The sequence below is a fragment of the Coregonus clupeaformis genome, chromosome 21 (genome assembly GCF_020615455.1).
Source record: "Coregonus clupeaformis isolate EN_2021a chromosome 21, ASM2061545v1, whole genome shotgun sequence".
NCBI lineage: Eukaryota > Metazoa > Chordata > Actinopteri > Salmoniformes > Salmonidae > Coregonus > Coregonus clupeaformis.
This window is the reverse complement of record NC_059212.1, coordinates 24,855,034-24,878,107: the sequence shown is the minus strand read 5'-3', so window position 1 is coordinate 24,878,107 and position 23,074 is coordinate 24,855,034. Positions and strand designations below refer to the sequence as shown.

The window sequence follows — 23,074 nt, the reverse complement described above, 5'->3', positions numbered from 1 at the left end:
ATATCTACTATATCATTTCTATAAACACCTGTATGATCCTCAACTTGGGGGCCCCTCAGGGGTGTGTGCTTAGTCCCCTCCTGTATTCCCTGTTTATCCATGACTGCGTGGCCAAGCACGACTCCAACACCATCATTAAGTTTGCTGTCGACACAACGGTGGTAGGCCTGAGCACCGACAACGACGAGACAGCCTATAGGGAGGAGGTCAGAGACCTGGCAGTGTGGTGCCAGGACAACAACCTCTCCCTCAACGTGAGCAAGACAAAAGAGCTGATCATGGACTACAGGAAAAGGAGGGCCGAACACGCCCCCATTCACATCGTCAGGGCTGTAGTGGAGCAGGTCGAGAGCTTCAAGTTCCTCGGTGTCCACATCACCAATAAACTATCATGGTCCAAATACACCAAGACAGTCGTGAAGAAGGCACGACAACGCCTATTCCCCCTCAGGAGACTGAAAAGATTGGCATGGGTCCCCAGATCCTCAAAAGGTTCTACAGCTGCACCATCGAGAGCATCCTGACCGGTTGCATCACCGCCTGTTATGACAACTGCTCAGCATCCTACCGTAAGGCGCTACAGAGGGTAGTGCGTACGGCCCAGTACATCACTGGGGCCAAGTGTGTATGGAAAAAAGTATTTAGTCAGCCACCAATTGTGCAAGAAAATCACATTGTAGGATTTTTAATGAATTTATTTGCAAATTATGGTGGAAAATAAGTATTTGGTCACTTACAAACAAGCAAGATTTCTGGCTCTCACAGACCTGTAACTTCTTCTTTAAGAGGCTCCTCTGTCCTCCACTCGTTACCTGTATTAATGGCACCTGTTTGAACTTGTTATCAGTATAAAAGACACCTGTCCACAACCTCAAACAGTCACACTCCAAACTCCACTATGGCCAAGACCAAAGAGCTGTCAAAGGACACCAGAAACAAAATTGTAGACCTGCACCAGGCTGGGAAGACTGAATCTGCAATAGGTAAGCAGCTTGGTTTGAAGAAATCAACTGTGGGAGCAATTATTAGGAAATGGAAGACATACAAGACCACTGATAATCTCCCTCGATCTGGGGCTCCACGCAAGATCTCACCCCGTGGGGTCAAAATGATCACAAGAACGGTGAGCAAAAATCCCAGAACCACACGGGGGACCTAGTGAATGACCTGCAGAGAGCTGGGACCAAAGTAACAAAGCCTACCATCAGTAACACACTACGCCGCCAGGGACTCAAATCCTGCAGTGCAAGACGTGTCCCCCTGCTTAAGCCAGTACATGTCCAGGCCCGTCTGAAGTTTGCTAGAGTGCATTTGGATGATCCAGAAGAGGATTGGGAGAATGTCATATGGTCAGATGAAACCAAAATATCACTTTTTGGTAAAAACTCAACTCGTCGTGTTTGGAGGACAAAGAATGCTGAGTTGCATCCAAAGAACACCATACCTACTGTGAAGCATGGGGGTGGAAACATCATGCTTTGGGGCTGTTTTTCTGCAAAGGGACCAGGACGACTGATCCGTGTAAAGGAAAGAATGAATGGGGTCATGTATCGTGAGATTTTGAGTGAAAACCTCCTTCCATCAGCAAGGGCATTGAAGATGAAACGTGGCTGGGTCTTTCAGCATGACAATGATCCCAAACACACCGTCCGGGCAACGAAGGAGTGGCTTCGTAAGAAGTATTTCAAGGTCCTGGAGTGGCCTAGCCAGTCTCCAGATCTCAACCCCATAGAAAATCTTTGGAGGGAGTTGAAAGTCTGTGTTGCCCAGTGACAGCCCCAAAACATCACTGCTCTAGAGGAGATCTGCATGGAGGAATGGGCCAAAATACCAGCAACAGTGTGTGAAAACCTTGTGAAGACTTACAGAAAACGTTTGACCTGTGTCATTGCCAACAAAGGGTATATAACAAAATATTGAGAAACTTTTGTTATTGACCAAATACTTATTTTCCACCATAATTAGCAAATAAATTCATTAAAAGTCCTACAATGTGATTTTCTGGATTTTTTTTCCTCAATTGTACCGGTGTACCTATGATGAAAATTACAGGCCTCTCTCATCTTTTTAAGTGGGAGAACTTGCACAATTGGTGGCTGACTAAATAATTTTCCCCCCCACTGTATATATATAAACATGGGGGATTGGAAGTGATGCAGACAATTACATTGATTGAAGTTACAATCTATCTGCAATATTAAGCTGATCTACCCCCTAAAAAAAAAGTTTAAAAAAAAATGTAATACAAAAAATGGCCACCCGGACTGTTTGCATTGACCCCAATTTGATGAGCCGGAATCCAACAGAACTGAATTTCAATACCATTTCTTTGTAACCCCAACAGCAGCGTCATTATTTGCAACCATAAATCCTCACGTTCTGACTTTCCAGATCTTTAACTACACAAAACTGATGCAGAGTCCGAAACATTACTACTCTTCTTGGTTGCACCTCCTCTGTCCATTGCAATCCAACAATTATCGCAACCATTTCTGTTGAATATACAGATAAATCATTTGTTAGTCTGTTGCACAGATTAACATCGAACTCAGGAATAAATCCACCTGCTCCTGTCTTCCAGTTCATGGGATCCTTGGAACCATCTGTATACACTGCTAGATAAGAATAAAACCGATTACTAATATATTGATCCATTATTCCTACATTTTCTTCTACATAACACTGTTTCTTTTCTTCTATCAGGCTAAGATCTACATGTGGTCTTGTATAAAACCACAATGGCACATTTCCTATTGCCACAGATGGCCCTATAACAATATCCATATTCATCAACCCTTTTTCCAATCTCTGGGCCAAAACCCCTCTTTTGATATTGTGGTCCTCTGTAGCTCAGCTGGTAGAGCACGGCGCTTGTAATGCCAAGGTAGTGGGTTCGATCCCCGGGACCACCCATGCACAAAAATGTATGCACGCATGACTGTAAGTCGCTTTGGATATATTCCCAGCAGTCTTCCAATACTGTCAGTGTAGGATGATCTACTGTACTACCCTTCAGTCTTGCCCAGTATGCCAGGGCTTGCTTAACTCTTCTAAGGGATAGTGGCATTTTCCCAGTATCTACTTGTAAAACCTCAACCAGTGTAGTTTTCAATGCACCATCGCACATCCTGAGTGCCCTATCTTGCATCCTATCATGGCACAACAGTGATGTAAAAGCCACAGAACCATCTACAAAGCACCCATAATCTATGGACGATCTCATCAAAGTACGATAAATATTCAGTAAAGATTGCCTATCTGCCCCCCAATCATGCCCAACTATTGTCCTCATAAGATGTAATACTAATACTTTCTTACATTTTGTCTCAATACATGTAATATGATGTCTCCAGCTTTTCATCAAACCAAATACTTAAATTCTCTTACCCTTTCCATTCGTTCTCCATATAATTGAATACTGACAATCTTTCTGTTAGCTAAAAACATATGGCAAGATTTTGATAAAGATAACTTGAAACCCCATGATAAGAACCATTCCTCTACTCCTACAACAGCACCTTGCATTTTCTTGAATACATAAGGAATATTCCTTCCCCTTTTCCAAATGACACAATCATCTGCATATAATGCCGCCCCTGTACCCTGTCCAATATCCCCATTCATCAACATCAATAAGATAGGACAAATAGCACTAACCTGTTGAGTTCCATTTTCCACCTCATATTCTCTTGATAACTCCAATCCCACCCTGACCTGGAAGGTTCGGTCAAACAAGAAATCCATAATCCAGTTATACATTCTCCCACTAATACCCATTCCATTCAATTTAATCAGTAGCCCTTCCCGCCACATTGCATCATATGCTTTTTCAATATTAAAATATACTATTGACATCACTTCCTTCATTGCCAAAGCTTTGGTCACCTCAGTACTAACTTTAACTAATGCATCAAGGGTAGTCCTTCCTTTTCTGAATCCACTATGGTATGGACTTATTAGACCCCTATGTCCAAGATAATACATCAATCTGCCTACAATAAACTTTTCCATAAATGTACAGAGATTTGATGTATGTGCAATAGGTCTATAACTAGTAGGACTGGATGGATCTTTACCAGGCTTCACAAAAGGCAAAACCACAGCACGTTTCCATCGTGATGGTAGCACTCCTGTCCTCCATATTTTGTTAAATAAACTCAGATTTTCCAAAACTTCTGTAGGCAGATGTTTAAACATAATATAGCATAATCGATCCTCACCTGGAGCAGTGCAACCACACCTCTCCAATGCCCTCGTTATTTCAAACATGGTGAATTCAGCATCCAGTGATTCTCCAGAATCACACTTCTGACGGTATACATCTTCATGCATTCTTATCTTTTCTTCCTTACGTCTTTTACATTAATCACTTAGATTGTCAACTGCAGCAAAAGCTCTTCTTCTATGACATCATGGCAGTCCGCAAACAAACGTTTAAAGTGCATGCCGCCACCTACTGTGCTAGATTGTATGATCAATCATGATCTGCCCAAATCTGTACTATCATGAAAATAAAATTCAAAACCAAATAAATCCCTAACTTCTACCACACCCTGCCCCCTCCCCCAAAAACCCTCCCCAACCCCATTAAAAACGTTATCTATATCATGCTGAAACACTCCACCTTTAGGATTGTTCAGCATGTCAACAATCATTTCAACATCTGTTACCCCCAATATCTCTTTTGCCATCTCCACAATAACCTTCAATCTGGCATTTCTGCTTTCCAGAACCCGAGTCGTGTTGATAACCTTACCAATAAAAGCTATGAAGTCAACTTCATTCATTATTAAAGTGTCCTTTCCACATTCATGAGCACAAGATTTCTGAACAGGCCTCAAAACCATGCCAGGACCATCAGAAGCACCAGCCCTGACAGTCGGTCCACTTACTACAGGTACATCCATGTAAGCTCCATCAGTCCGCACTGTAGTTCTACCAATCTGTTTTACAGCCTCTGCATATTATACATTATGACTGATCCTATATCTCTGAGCCTCTCTAGCCTCTCTTTGTATCTGGCATCCACCAAATGCTGCATTGTGTTCTCCCCCACAATTACAGCACTTAACCTTCACATTTCTTCCACATTCACCGCAATCATATTCCCCTCCACACTTGGCACATCTTTTCTTCCTTTACACTGAACAGCTACAGTACATTTCCCATTCTTTGGCATTTAAAACACGTCAGTGCATATGGGAAAAATTCTCTAACATTGAAACTAAGGAATCCTATCTGTACTTTTCCCGGCAAGACTTTCTCAAACCTTAGCATCACTGATAAGCTTTCACTTCTTTGACACTCTTTCCTACTGATCAACCTTTTGGCCTCAATCACTCTGTCTCTCTTCACATTTTCTTTAATATAATCTGTGGACATAGTGATTGTCACACCCTGATCTGTTTCACCTGTCTTTGTGATTGTCTCCACCCCCCTCCAGGTGTCACCCATCTTCCCCATTATCCCCAGTGTATTTATACCTGTGTTCTCTGTTTGGCTGTTGCCAGTTCATTTTGTTCATCAAGCTTACCAGCGGTTTTCCCCTTGCGTCTGTCTTTTCTAAAATTCCTGGTTTTGACCATTCTGCCTGCCGTCCTGTACCTTTTCCCACCCACTGGATTGTTGACCTCTGCCTGCCCTAGACCTGTCGTTTTGCTTACCCCATGTTCTGGTAATAAACTTTTGTTACTTCGACACTGTCTGCATCTGGGTCTTCGCTAAAACTTGATAGTGATGACTCCCCTCAACCTAGCATAAGCACCAGGTACATGGCTTTTCATATTTTTCCCATTAAGCTTTTCCATTTACAGAATCTTCCCTTGCTGAGCCTGGCTACCACAAAATATTAGCAATCTACCATTTCCAATTAACCGGGATAGTTTAACTTCACCTCTCTTTCTCTACGGCATTAGTTAGTCGGATAGGGTGTAAATGAGGCTTATGGTCTCAACAAACGCCATCACAACTTTCCACTCTACACATTATTACTCTTGCTTTATGCTTTCTTTACTAGATGCTCTACTGCTTTAGTGTCATGATCTCTCTTCTTCCTATGTCTTTCAACTACAGACCATTCAGATCCTTGAACCTCATCCTTCCGCTCAATATCATCAGAACGATCACCCATATTGATGGCACTCCAGCACAGCTGTTGCTTCTCCAACCTTCCCTCCATTTCTTCCATTTCGTCCACACTACTCGCCGCTATCCCTGCAAAACCTCTTCCTATCTGTCAATATTTTATTGACCGAGCGCCATTTAGTGATGGTCCCTCCTTGACCTCGTGACCCCAAAATTGTACAACAGCTGGTTGGTTTCAGCAAATATTTGTATTACTTTCACTAAAGTTTAATTAAAACATGATGTGTAAATTTGACATATTATGAGACAGGCTTTTTTGAGTGTAGGCAGGCTACAATTTCCTTTGTGGGTTTAATTTGAATAATTTCATACAAATATAAACAAATATTTATATAGCCTGGTTAATTAATTAATGAAAATACAGTTATAAAACGAATGTAATGTACAGTGAACAATAAATAGAAATACTAAAAGTGGACCAGTATATGATCGCAACCAAATAATGACTCCAATTGCTTCACACTTGTTCCAAATGCTCTGTTGGTAGGTGCCATAAATTGCAAGACATCAAATAGTCCTTAATTTCATGAATCATAATGACATTGTGTCAACTGTCTCTCATAACACGTACATTCTTCATATTCCTTTTGTCATTGTAGTAGTAGTAGTAGTACTGCAGAAACATAGAATGCCTGAAACAGTGAGCTGTAGTTCCAAATAATGACCAGCAGAGGGTAACGTATCTCCATGTTTCATTAAACATGTTTTCATTATCAGCCAGACAAAAGGCTGCTTGGTGTGTGGCAGCAGGCAGGGGGTTGTTTATTTGTACTCTCCTCTGTGAGCAGCTCCCCTCTCCTCGTCTCCTATCCTCTCTGGGTGCATCGCAATACTCTAAAGCAGCTTCCTCTTTTCGTCAACTTTGCTCTCTGGGCCTGTCTCAATACTCTAAAGTAGCTCTCTCTATGTGGCTGCATCTCATTATCCTGAAGCAGCTTCCTCTCCTCATCTCCTCTCCATCATCTTCAGGGGCACCCGTGGGTCAGATCAGCCATAAGCCACTCCAGCTTGCCAGTGAGCAGTCTGCTGAAAGTCCACAGAACAGTGCTCAGGCTGTGGGTACTCTGAGGGGTACAGGACAACACTGGGCTCTCCACAGACCCCTGGTGGGGTATAGGTAGGATGGAAAGAGCATGTGAGAGAGACGGGACGGGGGACGGGACGGACGGACGGGGGGGGGTTGATGGAGGGAGAGAGAGAGAAATAGTCAGTATAACAAAAATATAACACACATGGGTGATTCCTCACGAAACTACAACCAAAAATACCATGATGTTTTACATTTTCACGAAATGTAATCCATAGAAGGGTCCTTTCACTTCTTCAGAGGAATGATTGTTGACATATACTTGACATTTGTATTTTAAAGCATAATTGAGAAATTATTAATTGAAGTTGTAATATTTGTGACAATGTTTCATCTGTAGGTGCTACAAAGCAAAGGTTGGTGTCATATGAAGTTTTACTACTTGCACTGTAATGAATTGTCGGGCGGCAGGTAGCTTAGTGGTTAAGAGCGTTGTGCCAGTAACCAAATGGTTGCTGGTTCTAATCCACGAGCCGACTAGGTGAAAAATCTGTCGATGTGCCCTTGAGCAAAGCACTTAACCCTAATTGCTCATGTAAGTCGCTCTGGTTAAGAGCATCTGCTAAATGACATACAATTGTATTTTGATTTCAATAATAAATTCTTACATACATTTTTGTATATTGTTGAACATAATATACTCTATGGCCATATCAAAGTTCCAGACTGGGATCTCTGCTACTTTTAGAGTTATGATCCAATCTGTAAGCATTACCAACAGAGTGAATGTGAAAATGGATTCAAAATGGTCACCCTCTGTTAGTGATTTTCAGGATGTGCAATGATACAAGTAACAGGAGGGCTGTGATTGGTCACATTGCCTACTATGCCAATTTCTCTTCATAAAATGGGCCATAACTTTAGAGATAGCAAAGATCCCACTCTGGAACTTTGATATGCACATAAAGTATATTATGTTCAACAATATATCAAATAAAATTGCCAAATCAAAATTTTCTATATTCATAAATGTATGTAAGAAATGTGCTATTGAAATCAAAATACTACTTATTTTACAGAGCAAGCGGTAAAGCTTCATACGACATCAATCTTTGCTTTGTAGCACCTACACATTAAACATTATGGAGTCTTAAAGGTGGCCTGGGTAAAGCCAAAATGTCACAAATATACAATGAACAAAAATATAAACGCAACATGCAACAATTCCAAAGATGTTACTGAGTTAGAGTTCATATAAGGAAATCAGTCAATTGAAATAAACTCATTAGGCCCTAATCTATGAATTTCACATGACTGGGAATACAGATATGCATCTGTTGGTCACATATACCTTAAAAAAGGTAAGGATCAGAAAACCAGTCAGTATCTGGTGTGACCACCATTTGCCTCATGCAGCACGACACATCTCCTTCGCATAGAGTTGATCAGGCTGTTGATTGTGGCCTGTGGGGTGATGTCGGCGGATGAATGGCACGACAATGGGCCTCAGGATCTCGACTTTGGAGGCGGCTTATGGTAGAGAAATTAACATTCAATTCTCTGGCAACAGCTTTGTTGGCCATTCCTGCAGTCAGCATGCCAATTGCATGCTTCCTCAAAACTTGAGACATCTGTGGAATTGTGTTGTGTGACAAAACTGCACAGTTTAGCCTGGCCTTTTATTGTCCCCAGCACAAGGTGCACCTGTGTAACGATCATGCTGTTTAATCAGCTTCTTGATATGCCACACCTGTCAGGTGGATAGATTATCTTGGCAAAGGAGCAAAATGCTCACTTACAGGGATGTAAACAAATTTGTGCACAAAATTTGAGAGAAATAAGCTTTTTGTGCATATGAAAAATATGGGACCAACACTTTACATGTTGCGTTTATATTTTTGTTCAGTGTATATTATTTCTCAATTATGCTTCAAGATACAAATGTCACATATAGCCTCAACAATCCTTCCTCCAAAGGACCCTTCTATGGATTTACATTTCGTGAAAATCCCAAAAATCATGGTATTTTTATGTTCTAGTTTCGTGAGGAATCACCCATATCATTTACATTTACATTTTAGTCATTTAGCAGACGCTCTTATCCAGAGCGACTTACAGTTAGTGAGTGCATACATTATTTTTGTATTTTTCATACTGGCACATGACCAAATATGGCACCTATACATTCCCAACGGTTTCCATTACAAACACTATTAACTTTACCTAAGCATTTGTTGATTTAGAGCTGGAGTCTGGTAATTTGATCATACACACAAAAGCCCTTTGTTGATATTGTGTGATGAGAGTGAGACACTCAGGAGACACACTGGGAATGCCAATTGGAAAGAAACTACTGCAATTTCACTGTTCTGTTTTGCTCATTTCTAGCGAGTCTTATAACGACAAATGTTGCTAATGAATGTGGCCTGTCCCTTGAATAAGCTCTTTATGCTTGGCCTACGTGGCTGTGTCTCTGTCATGGGGACGGTATGCCCTGCTATCTGCTTTTCTTCCTGGGGAAGGAAGAGCAGGGGTCACCGGGGTCACAGCTATCTATGAAATGAGAGGGAGTCAATGAGAGATTACTGGAAAAAGACAGGATACTCCCCTTTTCATATGGAAACGATAGTGACTTAGCAACACTGATAGGCCTACACTCACTGCACATCAACAAGTCGCCAGCAAGCTAACTACGTGTGGGCGGTGAAATGGATGTGTTTGTTTGCATAATGAATAATATTTCATAATGTGTGTGTGTATAAGTGTATATTGTGTATTTATTATTATCTCTTACCCTGATGTCCAGGTGTGTGACTATGTGTAGGTAGTTGTTGACAGTGCGCTCCAGTCTCTCCAGCAGAGTTGAGGCACAGCCAGGCTGGCTCAGAGTCCTAACCACCCTCACACTCCCAGTCAGAGCACCCAGAGACACAGCTATGTCCCCCCTCTTCTCCTGGGCCTGTGGTAAAAACACACACACATAGGTAACACATAAACACACACACATACAGAGAGAGAGAGATACAAACATCAAATTATTGCCACAATTGGATGCTACTGAACCGAGGAAAACAAATCATCTGCCTTGAGAAGCAGAAGTTGAAGTGTCTGATAGCGTACCGATTTCCTCTCCCAGGAAGCCTTGTGAACCTTGATGCAGGGGAGCTGAATGGGGGACGGCAGGGTCTTCAAGGCATCACAATCTGCCTGAAGAGAGGAGAGAAGCATACAAACATTAAAGGAGATAGGCAAGACGGACTGACAGATGGACAGACCGACACAGCTACTCTGTGTGTTAAAGGTAATGTAAATGGCAGATTGTTTAAAACATACAGGTTTAGCCTCACCAATGCAGCCTCCATCTCTACCACAGTGTTTATGTCCCTCCTGGACTCTCTGTCACACACAAAGTCTATGGGCCTGGTCTCAGCATCCCACACCTCAGAGGCTACCATGCACAGCAGCAGCAGTCCTAGACACATACATAACATATTAAACCCATTTAAGAAAATCTTTGCTATATCTGTCAGTGGCCCTGGCTGGGCAATTCAATTGAGTCAACTTGTACTTGTCCCCAAGGTGCTATTATATACAGTCAGCCACTGAATTAACCGCCAAATGAATCGATTTTACCCATTAGTTCAGTTAATTATGAAACCCCTGTAAATGGTCACTCTCTGAATACTCACTGCTTAACGCCATACCCCTCTCGGTTGCGTCTCATGTCCATTCATGTGGTCCATTTAAAAACGATCAGGTTTACTGTCTTCAGTCGGCAATAAATCCATGCCACTCCGAATTACCTTCTGCAAGTCTGAAGTGCGTTGTGTCCCCTCTATCGTCCTCGCGCCTTTCTAACGTTTTTATAGCGGGAAGGGCTCGCGTTATCAAGTCCCAGAGCGCGCTCAACTTTCCTGTTGCGCGTCATTTCCATACACCAAAGGGTCAAGAGAATGAATATCACGGAACTCCTGTTCTTACATCTGTCCCCTGTTCTTTATCTCTCTCTCTCTCTTTCTCTCTCCTTCTCTCTATCTCTATCTTTCTCTCGCTCCCTCTCTCTCTCAATGACAATGACTCATCAACAGAAATATCATCCAACATTCAGAGGAGAATATGTTAATAGGCTACCTAGCCTACATCCACCAGTTAAGGGTTTATTATTGTGAAATAATTACATCTACTTATTTGGTGTGCACAGCTGATCAAGCGATTGGAATTCTTCCATAGCTGTTAGCACGTATAGGCTTTAGGCATAGGCTATAGGGGCAATGGTAGGCCTGAAGCTGAATTATTATATTGTACCAAATTTAGATATTTTTTATCACTGACAAAATAATATTATAATCTACAATTTACACAGTCATTAAAGTATGCGAACCATGTAAAGCACTTTCACTTTCAAATAATTTCCCTCCCACGCTCATATTCTCTCTCTCTCTCTCTCGCTCTCTCTCTCTCTCTCTCTCTCTCGCTCTCTCTCTCTCTCTAACTCTCTCTAACTTTGATTAAAAAAAACAGAAATAACTATTGTTTCTTTTTTGGTTCATTAAGAAATCTAAACTTAGATAGGCTATGTGTTTTTGATTGCTGAGTCAATTAAACCATCCCATTTCAAGCTTATCTTTAAAAATAAAAAATATTACAGAATATTTGGGCAATTTAGCTGGCTAAATCATTGATCTTGCTTTGTAGTATACCCCTCAGGCGGTCAAGTTCAAGTTTGTTTACCACCCTGTCAGTCAATCAGTCAGTCAGGCCAAACTCTTCCAGTCCTGCCCGCCCCAGAAGACAAACATTGAAACATAAATGTACACCGATTGATTCCCATTGTTAGCCTCTGGATTACACCGTCATCATAATCACTGCAGCCCTAGCCCAACTGAATAGACACAGAGGCCCGGCTACTGTGCAATTCGCCAGTAGAGGAAATTGCTTTGAGTAGCCTAATTAAAAATGTATTTCATTTATAGTCCTGAGCTGAGCTGACTGCAAAGGTATCACACAGTGGGAGCTGTTTAGATAGCGTGCCATCTGGTGGGTCATCAACGGGACTGACAGGATTACATTTATAGGCTACTGGTGCAATTCCCTTATGTAAAATGAGAATTTTTACCCGCAAGGGCTATCATAAATAATAAGCAACTAATAAAAATGTGATCAATATTAATCACACTAGGTTATATATGTTTGAAAAGTGTGTAGTGCTAAATATCTCGATTATCATTAGAATAATGGTTAGTCTTTTCCCAGGAATACTCGAACCTAACTGTTCCAGTGTTTTTCATGCCAAGGTGAATGCAGGATTTCATGAATTATCAATACTTGAATTTGGATGTCACTGCAAAGCACACCAGCCGTCCTGCTGATCCTTGTATAGCTCAGTAGCCAACCGTTAGGCCTACTCTGTGTATTTATATTTCAGGAAGAGAAGAGAACAACAAGTGTTAGTCATCACCTCGGATTCAATCTTCCACCGGGTGCTACTCCAATGCCCACGGGTCGCAGCTGTGAGAGGCAGTGATGATATAATTCGATAGGAGGGAATAGCAAAATCTCAGTGTGGACATTGATCCCCATATTTGTGGACAATCAAGCCAGCTAGTAGAATGATACTTCGAGATGTATTGCACCCCATATTATATAATAATAATATGCCACTTAGCAGACGCTTTTATCCAAAGCGCCTTACAGTCATGCGTGCATACATTTTTTGTTGTTGTGTATATTAACTGAAAGCAAGTGTGTGTGTATGTGTGTGTTTGCGAGAAAGAGAAAGAGAGAGAAAGAGAGAGAGAGAGAGAGAGAGAGAGAACGAGAGAGAGAGAGAACGAGAGAGAGAGAGAACGAGAGAGAGAGAAAACCAGTGTGCACTGTGTGTGCGCGTGCGTGTGTGTAGGCTGGCCGGCGGGCCGGCTTTGTGTGAAGTGTTGAGAGTGTGTTGAGTGCACACCCGTCGCAGGTTGCACACGGCCACAGACAGACAGTGATAGTGATACTCCTTCCATGCCTTTATATCTATCTGCAGACACCTCGAACGGCGCTCGCTAATTAAGACGAATGCGCCACCAGCTCCGGGTAATGACAACCACGTCTGGACTTTCTTCACAATGAGATAAGGGGGAAACGTGGCACTGACAGAACCCGCATTGCATCACGAACAACCGGTAGCCTACCCCGCTGTCGATACAGCTTGAGCCCCACGGGGAAGCCTATTGCAGCTTTATTTATATAATAAACATTTTGGCAAAAAATGACGGTCACAGTCACACACTCACACTCGATCCGGTAGCTCTGCTGTCGCTCCGGGGCCAGCTGCTGTCTGAATGTATGCGCATCGACGCGGATAAACGCAGTGGTGTTCAGAAGTTTGATGTGCTGTGTGCGCACAACCAATCAAGGCACCAGCAACAGGCCACCAGTTATCACATTTACCGGAGTTGCAGAAGAGTGAATGAGACAGGAGACTGGAGTGGAGCGCCTCTCCTTGTGGATGGACCACTGACCAAGGGGTAAAGTAAGCTTGGAAGTTGGAGTTTATGCACGGAACGCGCAGAGATATTCTTCATTTTTATTCACTCTGTTACACGAAGGATGGAGGGGCGCAGCTGACGGTTAGGGACCGTAGCCTCGAAGAGGATAAACACACGGAAGGAACTGAACTGCTGGAGGAGGAAAATGTGAGTATGAATGAGTCCTCGGCAACCTCAAGTTCATCATGCACCCAAACCGCCGCCGGTAACCTGTCTTTCCCCGGTGAAGACGACAACAATGGGTCAAATCATTTTGTCATGATTCCCCTCTTGTTTTCATCAGGTAGCCTATCAATAGAGTATCAATTTAACTTCGGTCATGTGTTCATGCTCAAGGGCAAATAAATCGGTTACTGAATCAGTCACATTGAATTGTCTGTAGGCTATAGGCTAAAACATGTTTTTATCACAAAGATTAAATGATTTTCAATGTAGTGAGATTGGGCTATATATCTATTGGCATCCTTTATCTAGACACAGAAACTTGTTAGGAGAAGAGGTACAGGTGGTTATGTATCCTATTCCACTTTCCGCATCAAGTCGTCGTCAGGGCTCAAGGTCCTTATAAGGTCCCTCGTTGCTGCGGTTCATCTTGAAATTTACGCGCACGTGAACGGCTATTTTATCCACTCAGATGACTTTCCTTTATGTAGTTCCTGTAACGTTCAATAAGAATAAAAGTGTTACTACTTCTAAGACCTGTATGTCATATTTTGACATTGAATCCATTCATTGACATGCAGTCTCTGAAAAAAATTGGGATGACGTCATCGACAGAGTATGATCCAGTCTGCAGATCTTATTTAGGTTTCTTTAAATGGTTTGACCCACTTGGAAATCCTAAAATGACTCTCTTCAGTTCCCTGATAGGTACTTGACCGCCCTCCTCCTCCATGTGCATGTACATGTGTTTACACACACACACACCTGATGCACACACACACTCTCTCTCTCTCTCTCTCTCTACTCTCAGATTCACCTCTGTAGGTCATACCATTTATGAATAATTTGTTCCCATAGTGGGGTGCCAAAACAAACTCCACATGTGTGTATTTATTCTGGATTGTTCCTGTTGAGACTGAAGGTTGAACTGGGTCAGTGGGTTGGTTCTTGGGTGGCGGAGCACCTAGTTTCACCACTGTAGGGCAGACAATACAGCTGCTCAAAGACAGCCACAGTAGTACCCTGCAGGACATTCGAAGGAGAAACACACCTACAACAATAGATACTACAGAGATAGACAAAACACATGTAATAACTCTTCTTTCTCACTGATAAGAAAATGATATCTTTGTGTCTCCACGGTTTGGGCCTATGTCGAAATAAATATGGCTTGGATTATGTGTGCATCTTTCTGCATATTTGTGAATGTGTGTGTGTGTGTTGGCCTATGATTTTGTTGTTCCATTACCATGCCAACAGCCTATCAACAGCCTCATCACTGCAGTGGAATTCTTCTGTCAGCCAATCAGAGGCTCTTTCTCTCAGGGGAATTCAGTCTTTTCATCCTGTGTATGATGAGAGCCACTGATACTCCAAGGCCCTTAAGGCCTGGAGCGAAATGGCAAATTAGCACAGCACAACACATAAACCACAACATGTAATATTCATAAGGAAACAAATGCAGTGATCGATTGCCCAGTTTTGTAGGCTACAGTGGGTGAGGGAAAGGTCAATGTTGAGTATCTTCAAAGGTTTCCAAAGTCGGTTTTGATTATGGGGTATGCGTGAAGCAGATTGGAGTTTTCTTTATTCTATCTTGTTCTAAGGGCAGTTCTGCCTCCAGGGCAAAACGAATGTGCTTGGTTGAAAGCTCAACAGTCAGAGGGCAGAGCTCATAGGTGGAATGTTGGTGGTGGATGTGGTGCAGGGCATAACACGTAGGTTGCCATACACAAGGTTGCTTATTCGAATTCCACCCCAACTCTTACCCTTACCCTAAACTTAACTATTTGGAATTACTTGCCTAAACTTAACCAATCACATTTCATGCCTAAACTTTAGCACAGACCAGGGTTCAAATATTATTTCAAATATCTCAATGACTTTCACATACAGTACATTTAAAGTAAGCATTCAGATATATTTTATTTGAAAAGACAAGTAGTTGAATATTTTTATATATTTGGAAATACTCAAATACACTGACTCAAATACACTCCCATGCATTTAACCCAGGTATTTGAAAATAGTATTTGAAATAAGTATTAGAAAATACTCTCAAATACAATTAGGTAGACTATTTAACCATTCAAAAACTCAAATAAAAGTATTTGTTTTGGGCTGTGTATCAGATACTCAAATACACATGTATTGGATCCCAGGTCTGAAATCCTTAAGAGCTTATTGACACACCTGTGCGTCAATCTAAGTAACATAATACAAATAATCCCCATCAAAATTAATCAGTTTAAACTAGAGATATCATGGGCTGCGTCTCAATCCACTGCATCCACCTATGTCGGCCTTCCGCATCTACGGTGGAAGGTGGTCGAGCTACAGCGGTGTTTGTCAGAACATGAGACATCCGAAAATCAGCTTTCTCACGAAAACATATGGGCTTTAGTACTAAAGGCCAAATTCAATATTTTATCAAATATTTTTTAAATATATATTCTTATACCTAAAGGGGTCCTAAAATTATAAATCAAATAGCTAAATGATCCATGGTATGACCATCTTGAAACAATTCCATATGTTAGCTTAGTACCCCTGCCCCCTCCTCACATTTCTTCCCTAAACATAACCCAACCCCTAACCCTAACCTTAACCAATTGCATGTCTTGCTTAAACTTAACTAATCACGTTACATTTCTGCCCTTGGGGCAGAGCTGGCCTCAGAAGAAGATTGAATAAGGAAAACTCCTATGAGCGTTGTTGAATGTCTTGAAACATGGCACTAAATGATCAATTTCTCTTCAAAATGTCCTCATGTCATCAAGTGCCTTTTGATGATCTGTCTTGCAGTCTCTTTTTCCTCTGATCTGATGACGACTTAGGCAAAGCCATACTGTAAATCGATGCTGTAGCTTTACTCAGTGATTCAAAACACTGTATGGACTCAATGGGCTAGTACTTTATGTCCCTGCATAGCAACCAGCATTGCAGCTCTAGTCTACAATCCATTTTAATTACAGTGCCTTTATTAAGTGTAACAGAGCTGAGGGCTCTTGTTCCACCCCTGGTCCCCCAAGCAGTTATCTATTAGCCTGACGACTCACACTAAATTATTCCGCTGCTCTGTTGTTCACTACATACTTTAGTCTGAGACTGCCATCATGTAAGTTGTTTGTGGTGACGAGGGAAAGAGGGGTGTTGTACAAAACAATGTCATCAGCAATTGGATCATCTCGAACCAATCAGAGCATCAAAGCCAATTACGAATTTTAAAACCGTCGCTTTACCCACGTGTGTTCTGGCTCCGGCCCAACCTATCAGTTTCTGGACCAGTCAGACGGCCCTGAATGTGTTCACATTCGTTGAAGGGTCAGGGAGGTACTCAGTTACAGAATCATTGAGGAGAAGAAACTATTGTCCGTGGGCGTGGCGTAGCAAGGAGTCTGGGTAGCCAGGTAATTTATCTATCCCTATTCCCAATGTGATGAGTGTGATTAGAAGGAGTCAGGTGCAGGAGGGTAAATTACCGAATACAGAGTTTATTCCGTCGTACACAGTTGCGCTGGATAGCGACCACAAAATACAGGCACAGGGGAACAATCTACCCCGGCAATACAAGGTACGGGTAGCGCCAACAAAATACAGGCACAGGGGAATAATCTACCCCGGCAATACAAGGTACGAGTAGCTCCACCGAGCTACACTCCACTCACATAAAACAATCACCCACAAGGACAAGGGGGCAGAAGGAACACTTATACACTGACTAATGAGGGGATATGAACCAGGTGTGTGTAATTGACAAGACAAGACAAATGGAATGATGATATATGGAGCGGCAGTGGCTAGTAAGCCGGTGACGACGAACGCCGAAGCCTGCCCGAACAAGGATGGGAGGCAGCCTCGGTGGAAGTCGTGACACCCCAGTAATCCACTGTGTAAAGACACTGCTTCTATATGCTGTTATTAGGATTGCACTGTCTTCTTTTCGCTGATCACTCAATGTGTTAAAAGCCGTGTGATCTGTATGGCTGCTATACATCTGAGAGATGCTCTTGTTTATAGGCCATGGTTAGTCAGTCCACTGAGACCCGAACATCGCTCATCTGAGGTGAGATAAAATGTATACCACACATGCAGTGTGTACCGGGTAAAGTCTAGCTTTAAATATCAGGGGAAGCCATGGGCTATGCATGTCAATTGAATGCGGCTATGCAGCCTCCGGTGTATATCATAGGCTTACAGTGAGTAATGAGTGCATTCGGGAAGTATTCAGATCCCTTACCTTTTTCCACATTTTGTTACTTTACAGCCTTATTCTAAAATTGATTAAATTATTTTTTAACTCATCAATCTACACACAATACCCCATAATGACAAAGCGAAAACAGGTTAAAAATTAAATAAATAAAACAGAAATACCATATTTACATAAGTATTCAGACCTTTTGATATGAGACTCAAAATTGAGCTCAGGTGCATCCTGTTTCCATTGATCATCCTTGAGATGTTTCTACAACTTGATTGGAGTCCACCTGTGGTAAATTTAATTGATTGGATATAATTTGGAAAGGCACACACCTGTCTATATAAGGTCCCACTGTTGACAGTGCATGTCAGAGCAAAAACCAAGCCATGAGGTCGAAGGAAATGTCCGTAGAGCTCCGAGACAGGATTGTCTCGAGGCACAGATCTGGAGAAGGGTACCAAAAAATGTCTGCAGCATTGAACGTCCCCAAGAACACAGTGGCTTCCATCATTCTTAAATGGAAGAAGTTTGGAACTGCCAAGATTCTTCCTAGAGCTGGCTGCCCGGCCAAACTGAGCAATCGGGGGAAAGGGCCTTGGTCAGAGAGGTGACCAAGAACCCAATGGTCACTCTGACAGAGATCCAGAGTTCCTCTGTGGAGATGGGAGAACCTTCCAGAAGGACAAGCATCTCTGCAGCACTCCACCAATCAGGCCTTTATGGTAGAGTGGCCAAACGGAAGCCACTCCTCAGTAAAAGGCACATGACAGCTCGCTTGGAGTTTGCCAAAAGGCCCCTAAAGGACTCTCAGACCAGGAGAAAGTTTCTCTGGTCGGATGAAACCAAGATTGAACTCTTTGGCCTGAATGCCATGCGTCATGTCTGGCGGAAACCTGGCACCATCCCTACAGTGAAGCATGGTGGTGGTGGGATCATGCTGTGGGGATGTTTTACAGCGGTAGGGACTTGGAGACTAGTCAGGATCGAGGGAAAGATTAACAGAGCAAAGTACAGGAAGATCCTTGATGAAAACCTTCTCCAGAACGCTCAGGACCTCAGATTGGGGCGAAGGTTTACTCTCCAACAGGACAACGACCGTAAGCACACAGCCAAGACAATGCAGGAGTGGCTTCGGGACAGTCTCTGAATGTCCTTGAGTGGCCCAGCCAGAGCCCGGACTTGATCGAACATCTCTGGAGAAACCTGAAAATAGCTGTGCAGCGACGCTCCCCATCCAACCTGACAGAGCTTGAGAGGATCTGCAGAGAAGAATGGGATAAACTCCCCAAATACAGGTGTGCCAAGCTTGTCATACCCAAGAAGACTCGAGGCTGTAAACGCTGCCAAAGGTGCTTCAACAAAGTACTGAGTAAAGGGTCTGAATACATATGTAAATGTCATATTTCAGTTTTTTACTTTTCATATATTTGCAAAAATGTCTAAAAACCTGTTTTTGCTTTGTCATTATGGGGCATTGTGTGTAGATTGATGAGGGGAAAAAACAATGTAATCAATTTTAGAATAAGGCTGTAAAATAACATAATGTGGAAGAAGTCAAGGTGTCTGAATACTTTCCGAAGGCACTGTATGTGTGGAAACCGCTCTCAGCGAGGACAACTGTCCAGAAGAGAGAGCATGTTCCATTCTTTCTGCCGTTCTCCAGAGAGATAAATGGTTCAAGTTTTCTGCTGTGAGAGCTCTTCCACTGGAGGTAGCCTAGAGGTTAGAGAGGCGGGCTAGCAACGGGGAAAATGTGGTGGGGAGTGTTGGCAACCAGAGGGTTGCTGGCATCAGCATCTTTGGTGTTATCTTCTTCCATTGTGCCCTTGAGCAAGGCACTCACCTTTAATCTGCTCCAGGGGCACTGCACTGTCTGTAGGTGTTATAGTCTTGAGAGCAGTATTGCAATTATCTTACATTTTATTGCCTATCTAAGTTCAAGGGAAAGGGGCATGGGAACAATAACATGTCTATTCAGTCAGCCTTCCACACAGCCCCACAAAACTTGCCTCAGTTGTCTTGAATCTTCATCATGAGCTGTGAGCTTTGTGCTGGGCGCTGTTCAGTGGCTGTGGTGCTGAAATCGGTAACGCACTGACCACGGTGCTGTCCATGGTGCTGAATGTCTGTGCTGTATTACATTCTTAGAAAAATGTGTTCTGGATAGAATCAAAAAGGGTTAAATGCTTGCTTCATATATGGTGCCCCTTAAGGTTCTGTATATAACCGACATTGGTTCCATATAGAACCTTATATGGCACCAATTTTGGTTCAGTGAAGAAGAACCCCTGGGGTTCTGATCAAATAACCCTACAAAACCTGTAGGGGTGCCATATATGAAGCAAGCAATATAACCCTTTTTGGTTATATCCAGAACCTTTTTTCTAAGAGTGAAGGGCACAAAAATGTATTCCCGCAGGCCAGTTTAGATGTCTTTGCTGCTTTTCCCAAATACTGTAGTTAGTAGTTCCATCAGACAGTTTGATTGTCCCTGCATGATTACGGTTATTCTAGATTAATTTGCTCTATCATGGCTAATAATAATTTGGTTTTAATGGACATGTCTAATGCTGTAAGATATTGGACTAATCTTTATCCAGAAAGTCACAGTTACATATATTCCAGGAGTCCCTAATACATGGTTAATTGATGATCATGAAATCAATTACATCTTAATTAACTGAGCCAAAATTAGGCATAGCTACTCTCTTGACCTGAGGTAGGACGATATTGCTTTTTGACTATGATTTAAGATCAGTTTACTGTTTTTCTTCAGCACATGATGTATGGTTATAGTTTTTGGTTAAGATTATCCTGGATCTGTGCCATAGATAATTCTGCACCCAGAGCACTCATGAGTTGTGTGAAACTGGCCCTTATAAACTGTAGCCTAAGCTGCTTTAGTTTATTTTACTTTAAACACGTGTAGGTAGACTACTATTACCAAATGGTGACTCATCAGTTCTCACTTGCAGGCTAAAGAACACCGGTGCGCCGACGGATAGATTCAAGGAGAAACAGATAAGAGCTATTGGAACGAATACAATACATAATTGTAAGCTCATTGTGCTTGGACCCTGCACCACCCCCGCAAAACACAAAACATCAACTCCGCTCTCTGCGAACTCCGCTGGGACCGACTGTACCAACGCGTGGAGGAGGGAGGCTGCGTTGAAAAACCCGCATATGTGGCTACTCATCTGGAATAGATCGCACTAGTTCTTCAGTAGCAGCGAGGGTTTAGGCTATGATAATAACTTGCTACACTACACATGGATAGATGGCTATAGCTGTCTAAAGCCCAGGAAATTCACCGGGTGAGTGACAAATGAATGCGGACCTTTGATAGGTCATATGGATGAGGATATTGCGACGATGCCGGCAAAGGACAAGGCCGAGAATCGGTCGCTCCAGTACCAGCAAACTTTGGTGAGTTCTTAGTGGGATAATCCCTAACCCGTCATGCTCATGTAAAAGTTATGAGTGCAAATCACGTGGCGATATGCGCCATACATTTGAAATCCCGAGACACAGTCAATGAGCAGTGCCTTTTCTGTAGACTTGTTGGATTTTTAAGTGACTGTCAGATTTTTTAAATGTCATTCAAAGAACATTAGATTCCCAGAGAGTCTGGTGTTGCTTTTTTCTCCGCATAATTGCTGTGACTGGGCTGCTGCGCTGCCTGTGAAAATATGTGGCAGCGAGAAAATCGATTCAAGACAAACATCCATTTCAAAAGCCGGGCACCGACATTGTGTGTGTGTGTGTGTGTGTGTGTGTATGTGCGTGCGTGCGTGCGCGTGTGACAGTGATTCATGGTTTGTATTCCAGTGTGAAATGTTGATCTCAAGGAACAGTTATAGTGGCTAATTGGATTTAAAGGCTGCCGTTCGTTTATCGATAACGCACTCGGTCGTGACCATCCACGGTTTAGGGCGCTATTCTGAGGCCTGCGCGCTCTGGAGCGGAGCGTGAAAGGTGTGTGCCAGGTCAGGTCTCTACTGTAGATTACGTCACCCCATCTTCAAATATCCTCAGGTATCTATCTGCCTTATGACACTGTGTCAAAACCATGCACCTTTTCACAGATTTATAAAATGATGGACTAGTTGACTTTATTGATTATTATTTCCAAGTAGGTAGTGTAGGCACAGCTAATTCACTGCAGAGAGGCCTACTCTCCTTCTCTCCTCCTTTCCTTCCACTGTCTCTATCCTCCTCTCATTTTCCACCATCTTGTCACTCTCTCCAACCGATTTCCCCCACTTTCCTCTCCCCAAATCATCTTCCCTATAATCTCCCCCTTCACTCCTTCCTTGATCACTCTGCCCCTCTATTCCTCAACCTGTCTATACTCATCTCAATCCCCTTTTCCCTCCCTCCCTCCTTCCCTGCTCGATCTGCCCCATCTACACATTAACTAAAAGTGGATCCGATCTGAATAATAATTGCTTCATGCACCAGTTTTTCCCACTCATGTCACCGTGTGATTGACAGATGTAGCCTGGAGCACCTCATAGGGATATCTATAGATGGGGACAGATGGAGGGAGGGAGGGAGGGAGGGAGAGAGGGAGAGAGGGAGAGAGGGAGAGAGGGAGAGAGAGAGAGAGAGAGAGAGAGAGAGAGAGAGAGAGAGATGGACTGAGATAAATGTGTTCCTCCATAGCTGTGTGTTTCTTTGACTGAAGTCCAGCCTTTAGTGTGTGTGTGTGAGAGAGAGAGAGGAAGAGAGAGGGCGAGAGAGAGAGAGAGAAAGAGGGAGAGAATGACTGCAATCTGTTCCTCTATCTGCTTTATCAGACTGTGTTCCTTGTCAATATCAGACTGCAGTAGTTGTCTGTCTCTGTGGCTCCTATAAGCGTGCATTAGTGTGAGAGAGAAAAGAGAGGGAGAGGGGGCTCTCAGGCATTTTTAGGAGATTTTGTGCTATTTATGCTCTTCAGGTAGGCGTCAAGTGGCAACAGCACACCCGAACAATATGCTAGTGGTGTATATGTGGGAG

At 42.7% G+C, this 23,074-nt stretch overlaps 1 protein-coding gene across 3 annotated transcripts in view; it reads left to right on the top strand.

Annotated features, from left to right (window-relative positions):
- The first annotated feature begins 13,155 nt into the window (after positions 1–13,155).
- The window catches only part of LOC121535143 (chloride channel protein 2-like), an 80,983-nt gene continuing 71,064 nt past the window's right edge, over positions 13,156–23,074 (top strand). For all 3 annotated transcript variants that reach the window (XM_045206274.1, XM_045206275.1, XM_041841901.1), the window contains exon 1: positions 13,156–13,851. In XM_045206274.1, coding sequence (XP_045062209.1) covers positions 13,711–13,851 — 141 coding nt within the window. In that variant the 5' untranslated portion in view covers positions 13,156–13,710. The remainder of the gene's footprint in view (positions 13,852–23,074) is intronic.